This window comes from Terrapene carolina, unplaced genomic scaffold, assembly GCF_002925995.2.
Source record: "Terrapene carolina triunguis isolate 2854851 unplaced genomic scaffold, T_m_triunguis-2.0 Scaffold33950, whole genome shotgun sequence".
Taxonomy (NCBI): domain Eukaryota; kingdom Metazoa; phylum Chordata; order Testudines; family Emydidae; genus Terrapene; species Terrapene triunguis.
In genome coordinates this window covers 3090-9561 of record NW_020698301.1, presented here as the reverse complement: position 1 = coordinate 9561, position 6472 = coordinate 3090, and the positions used below count along the sequence as shown (strand labels likewise).

The 6472-nt window shown below is 53.8% G+C and overlaps 2 gene segments (V, D, J or C); both read left to right on the top strand.

Moving 5' to 3' along the window:
• The first annotated feature begins 571 nt into the window (after window positions 1-571).
• Window positions 572-1034, top strand: LOC113409677. The segment is given in 2 exon segments: window positions 572-623; window positions 715-1034. Coding segments are annotated over 2 exon segments (372 nt in total).
• Window positions 1035-5644: 4610 nt separating this feature from the next.
• On the top strand, window positions 5645-6157 carry LOC113409678. The segment is given in 2 exon segments: window positions 5645-5741; window positions 5835-6157. Coding segments are annotated over 2 exon segments (369 nt in total).
• The last annotated feature ends 315 nt before the right edge of the window (window positions 6158-6472 follow it).

Here is a 6472-nt window from a genome sequence, read left to right as displayed (position 1 = left end):
CACGTATTTACACTCTCAGTTGCTCTTCACCCTTCCAGTAACAGGCTGCAGGGACACACAGATACAGTCACACACGTTCCACCAAGCAGGGGGCCGCAACACCCAAACAATCACGCCTATGCCAAGAAGAAACCGATCTTATTCCACGCAGGCTCAGCCGGGGCAGCAACCCACGGACCCCAGCAGGGGTTAGCGCAGGTCTGGGCGCTCAGACTGAGGGGTCAGTCGAGTAGGAGGGAGAGCTAACGGGTTTTAAGCTCCATGGCAGTGTATTGACTATATGTAAAAGCGTTCGGTGTCACTTAGCGAGATGGCCCCGTGCCCCACAAATACAGGAATTCTGTCTCTAACCCCGTGTAAGATGCAGGCCTGTGCAACGAGGGGATTCCGGTCAAGTCACAGCCCACCCTGCCCTGCCCTTTAACCTCCCATCCCCACTGGGCGAAACCCACATGCAAATCCCTGCCCTGCTTAAACACCAACCCCGGATCCTGCGAGCCTCAGGCGCCGCGCCGCGCTGGCCCGTTTCTTCCTGCTGCGGGGTATCCCCTTCCTGCCACACCTCGGAGAAATGGCGGTGCTGCTGCTGGGGGGTTTTTTCTGCCTCTTGGCGGCTCCCTTCTGTGAGTATCTCGGGGACACGCAGCCCCCGCTCTCCTCCTTGCCCCCAGTGCAGCGTGGAGCGTCACTTCTCCTTTTCTCTCTTTTGCCAAGATGTCCTCTCACAGATCCAGCTGGTCCCGTCCGCCCCGGGAGTGGTGACGCCCGGAGAGTCCCTCACAGTGACTTGTACCGTGTCGGGGGACTCCATCGCTACCGGCGCCTGGTGGAACTGGGTGCGCGAACTCCCCGGCCGAGGGCTGCAATGGGTAGGGCGCATCCATTTCTCTGGGAGCACGAACTACGCCCCCGACCTGCAAACCCGAGCGAACATCGCCAAAGATGATGCCAAGAATGAGTATTACCTGCAGCTCCGCTCGCTGACCGCTGCGGACACCGCCACCTATTACTGCACCAGGTGGGACCCACAGTGATACGCGCCATGACAAGATCCCAGGAGGGGAGAGTGTCCCTGAATGAGGCGGCTATGTCTCTTCCCTGTTACAATCTTTCTGCCCTCTCCCAAGGCGCCTGAGATCTTTCCCCTTTGCGCTACCAGACAAATCAGAATCCTGAGTTTCGCCTGATGAAAAGAGCCAGGCCCCAGAGAGATCCCCACCTGCAACCAGAATTAATTTATCAGCTAGTTGATTCTCCCATGTTCCGCTGCAGGGCAGCAGCACCTCGATCTGTTTCCTCCATTTAGCCCAGAACCAGCCCCCTGCCAGCCCCTTTCATCTTCCATCTCCGCTGGGTGAAACCCGCATGCAAATCCCTGTCCAGGGGGCAGGGCCAGCTCTGGCTTTTTTGCCGCCCCAGGCAAAAAAGCCACCCGCCGCCCCCCCCCACCCCCGGCGGGGAGCGTGGCAGGGGAGGGCAGCGAGCCCAGTCGCGGCCCCGGTCTGAGGCTGGAGAGCTGCGCCACCCCCCTCCAGGTGCCGCCCCAAGCACATGCTTGGTGGGCTGGTGCCTGGAGCTGGCCCTGCCAGGGGGTTCCTGTTTAAATACAGACCCCTGGTTCTAGGCAGGACCGGCTCCAGGCATCAGCAGCCGCCAAAGCCCCGGTCGCGGCTTTTTTTTTTCTTTCTCTTCGCCGCTTGTGGCGGCAAAAAAGCTGGAGCCGGCCCTGGTTCTAGGTGCCTCAGTCACTCCCCAGACACTGAACTGCCCGTTCCCGACTGCTGGGGAGTCTGTTCATCAATTCAGACCATCATGGACTTGTTCTTCACCGTCCTTTTCCTCTTAGCCACCCATTCCTGTGAGTGTCTGTGGGAGGGGGTAGGAAAAGTTCTACTTCGCTTGTACTGGAGGCAGAGATGCCCAGATCCAGCTGGTCCAGTCTGGCCCAGGAGCAGAGAAGCCCGGAGAGACCCTCAGCCTGACCTGCACCGTCTCGGGTCAGTCCATCACTAGTGGTCACGGCTGGCACTGGGTCCAGCAGCCCCCCGGGAAAGGGCTGGAGTGGCTGGGGCAGGGATATTACAGCAGTTCCACCTGGCAGACTATGGCTCATCTTTCCAGAGCCGAATCACCATCTACCCTGATTCCTCCAAAAACCAGTTCTCCCTGCAGCTCCGCTCCCTGGCAGGTGTAGACACCGCCACCTATTACTGCACCAGGCAGACACAGTGATACAGAGCAAAGCAGGGACCCGTGCAAATAAATGGAACATGGATTCTGACCAGACTTTCAGGCCTCTTCCTTGCTGTAATTTATCTGTCTAGAGGAAGGGAAACAAACACAAGAAATTTGCACTAGTTGGAAATGAAGGGACATCTTCTTCCCCTTTCCACTCCCTCCTCTCCCCAAATAGACTCCTTCTGTGCTAAACATTCCTGAGAATCTTGGCACGGTGATTTTAAAGAATCAACAGCTGTCGCTCCCTGGGGACTAGTCTACAAAAATCAATTACTCCGAATTAATATAAATCAGTTTAGTTAAATGGGTGCCACTTTTGTGTGTGCACTTTCTTATTTCAGTTTCAAATTCATTCCAGCGGTTCAGCTTGGGAGCCAGGAAAAATGCTGGAAGCAAAGTTTATAACCAATGCGTAAGAGTGTCCACATACAGAAAGTCGAAACGGTTAATCTCAATGGGATTGGAATCACATTGTTACTTACATCATCATCCCTGTGAGTGTAGAAAGTGCGCGCACACACACACACACACACAGACACACACACACCAGATCTCATTCCTTCCAGTAGGGGGAGCAGTGATACAAGCAGAGAGAGCGAGGGAGAGTGAGAATGCTCTTGTATTCCGAAACTCTGTAAAGGAACAAATTAGTTTTTTTCTCTCTCATAGAAACATGATTAGATCTCAGACAAGACTTGAGGTCCAGCTAATCCGGTATCCTACTCCAACGGTAGCTGATGCTTCAGAGGAAGGTTGTTTGCAGTGTTGTTGTAGCCCTGATGGTCCCAAAAATATTAAGATACGCAAGGTGGGTGAGGTAATATCTGCTACTGAAACTTCTAATGGTGAAAGAGACACGTGTCTGAGCAACACAGAGCTTCTCTGCAGGTCTGGAAAAGGTCAGACCTAAAGAAGACTTCAGTGTAGCCAGACAGCTTGTCTCTTTCACCAACAGATGTTGGTCCAATCACAGATATTATTTCACTCACTTTGTCTCTCAGAGGAAGGTGGATGATAATCTGTGCCACACACAGGTTTTACTAAAACAGATACTAAACCTCGAAGATTACTTATGGGCTTGTTGCAGGAATCATCGGGTGAGGTTCAATGCCTTGTGTTAAGCAGGTCAGGCTAGATGATCAGGTCCCTTGGTAGTCCCATCTGGCCTTAATATCTATGAATCTATGAAAATTACTGAATTGTTTCCAGTGTGATTGCAAATGAAATGAAATTACATGAAAACTCAATGGAATTTTACATTCAATGAGATTTGGCTGCCTAACTTCCCCTTTCTGGGGAAAAAAGCCATTGAATTATAATAATTAACACAAGAACTCAGGCTCACACCTTCTGTTTAACCTTCAGTGTTTGGACACCACCTGCACCAACGTTTCCTGACAGCTGCAGACACGGCCACCTATTACTGTGCCAGAAGTAGCCCAGTGACAGAGAGCAAAGAAGAGACTCATACACAGAAGATGAGGCCAGTAAACCATAGTGAGGTCAGAGTTACAGAGACAGTTAAGCCACCCAGAGGGAGACACACACACAGTAAATTGAATATGAAAAAGCATATATGACTAGATTTTCCCCAGAGACTCCAGAACTTACCCCCTTTTCCTGCCCACCGTTTGCCTTTCAGCTACCACAGGATCTCGTCAAACTCCCTGAGACAATAAATGTATTTGTTTTCATTACAATGGTTACATGAACAGGCAGGGAAAGATTAATGGGAATGTCGAGTTACACAAAATCACTCAGGGCCCAGGGGCTCCGCTCCCTGATTTCTTCTGCAGTCAGGGGCGGGGGTTCCCGGGGCTGTCAGGGGCCAGGGGGGTTGGATGGGGCAGGGATCCCAGGGGGCGTCAGGGGGTCAGAAGCAGGAGGGGTCGGATAGGGGGCAGGGGCCAGCCAAGCCTGGCTGTTTGGGGAGGCACAGCCTCTCCTAACCGGCCCTCCAGACAATTTCAGAAACCCGATGTGGCCTTCAGGCCAAAACGTTTGCCGGCCCCTGCAGTAGAAGGTAGCACTGACACAAGCAAACCGAAACGAAATCAGCACAACACATCTCATTCCCTGTCTTAGGGGGCAGCAGTGTTTCTCCCACCCACCCTCACTCCCAGGCAGTTCTTCTACATGAAACACACCTCGTAATACGGCGCTGGGTTTCTCCCCGGCCTGCGGTTCAGATTCTGCCCTGTGTCCTGCCACCACAGCCTGTGTTCTGGCAAAGCCCAGGAGCTGCATCTTCTCTCCATTCCCTTTTCCTTCCATTTCACAGAGCTGCTGTTCAGGCTCTGCGGCCTAAACCCGCCCTTCCCCCACGTTCAGCTGCTGCTCCTTCCCCATCTGACGTTCCCATGAGAGTGTCATTTCCCTGAGGCCATTTATATCTATATAACTGCTTGAGTTCGGAGTATAATGTTTTCACCCATGTAGTTATAACAGTGCAACGCCTACTTTGGATGAGGTTATACCAGTGTAAAGGTACCTTACTCCACTCTAGTTTGTCCTCTTTCTCCTCTGGGTCATGAGCAGCATTTTGTCAGCTTCTCCATGGACGTCCCGGCGTTTGACAGAAAGAGCATAGTGTATGGCCCCAGACTATTGGCTGTCCCTGAGCCATTCCCTGCTTTTCTCAGCAATGTCCCGAACCGCAGAGCTTGGAAGGGAGTCACCGGATACTTTACAGGCCAGTGTAAGGGACTGTCTGGGTTCAGCCTCACACACACCTACACACAGAGCAAGTTTCACTCCCCACAGCAGCGCACAGCAGTGTGTCTCTCTCTCACACTGTCTCTCCCCCTCACAGGTGTCTCTGCTACAGGAAAAGCACCGGGCACTAGGGCGATGCATTTCCCCCGAGCGTGTGCTCTAGACTGTCCCTGGGTTACTGTCGTCACGGCCTTTACTCTGACAGAGCCCACAACCCGCACCGTCCCTCCGTGCCCAGCTCTCTCCCCTTTCCCTGAAGCGGTTCCTCACACTGTGGTGCCTGGAACCAGCCGCTGGCTCCCCGCAGCTGCGGCTCCTTCCCCATCCGCCACTCCCGGGAGAGTCGCACGTCTCTGGACATCTCCTCTCTCTTGTTTCTATTGTTCAGCTCTGCCCAGGGCATTCGGCAGCAGGCACGGCTGGAAGGCTGGATTCAAACCCCTCAGGGTAGGGACCCGATCCCACAGTCCCTTGCTTCCCTGAAGGGCTCCAATGAACGTGAATTGACTTTGGGCCACACGCTGACAGGAAGGGGATGTGTGACTCTGCTTCCCACAGACAGCGCTCCCGGCCTAGCGGTGTCCCTCCCTTTATACCCGCTGGGGAATCCGCATGCAAATCCCTGCCCCGGGGGTTCCTGTTAAATACCAACCCCTGGTTTTAGCAGCCTCAGTCTCTCCCCAGACACAGAACTGCCCAGTCCTGCCCGCTGGGGAGTTTCCCTCATTTTACGAAAACGAGAATGAAATCTCTGTGGCTTTTCCTTTCCTTGTTCTCCGCCTTCACCTGTGAGTGTCTATCGGACAGCAGGAGAACTGGGAACAGATGCACAGATTCGTTCGGTGGCTAATTTCCTCCATATTTTGTTTCCCTTTCCCCAGGTGTCCTCTCTCAGGTGCAGCTGGTCCAGTCCGGCCCGGGGGCGGTGAAGCCCGGAGAGACCCTCGCACTGACCTGCGCTGTCTCGGGTGTTTCCATCACTAGCAGCAGCTACGCCTGGAACTGGGTCCGGCAGCCCCCCGGGAAAGGGCTGGAGTGGGTAGCACGTATATACCCACACGACGGGAGAAAGTGGTTTGCCGCGTCTCTCCAAAGCCGGACCACCATCTCTTCGGACACCTCCAAGAACCAGTTCTCCCTGAAGCTGGCCTCCCTCGTGGCTGCAGACACTGCCACGTATTACTGTGCCAGAGACACACAGTGACACAGAGCAAAGCGGGGCTGGTACAAAAAGGGGAAGCGGATTGTCTAGAGTCACTCGGGGCCTTGTCACATTCACGTCTCCATTAGAAGCGGGGTGAGACACTGGTCACAAGGAGGTTTAGGAGGTGGAAATCGGGGAGGGAAAATTCCTCGTCTCCTCACTCAGCTCCTGGTAACACGGACACACAGAGATCCCATCTCACGGCTCCCTCAGGGGGGATCAATCAGACAAGCACTGGCAGGTCGCGTTCCCATCGCTGTGGGAGGTTTGATAGCTATAGATATACAAATATCAATACAAACACAATATACACAT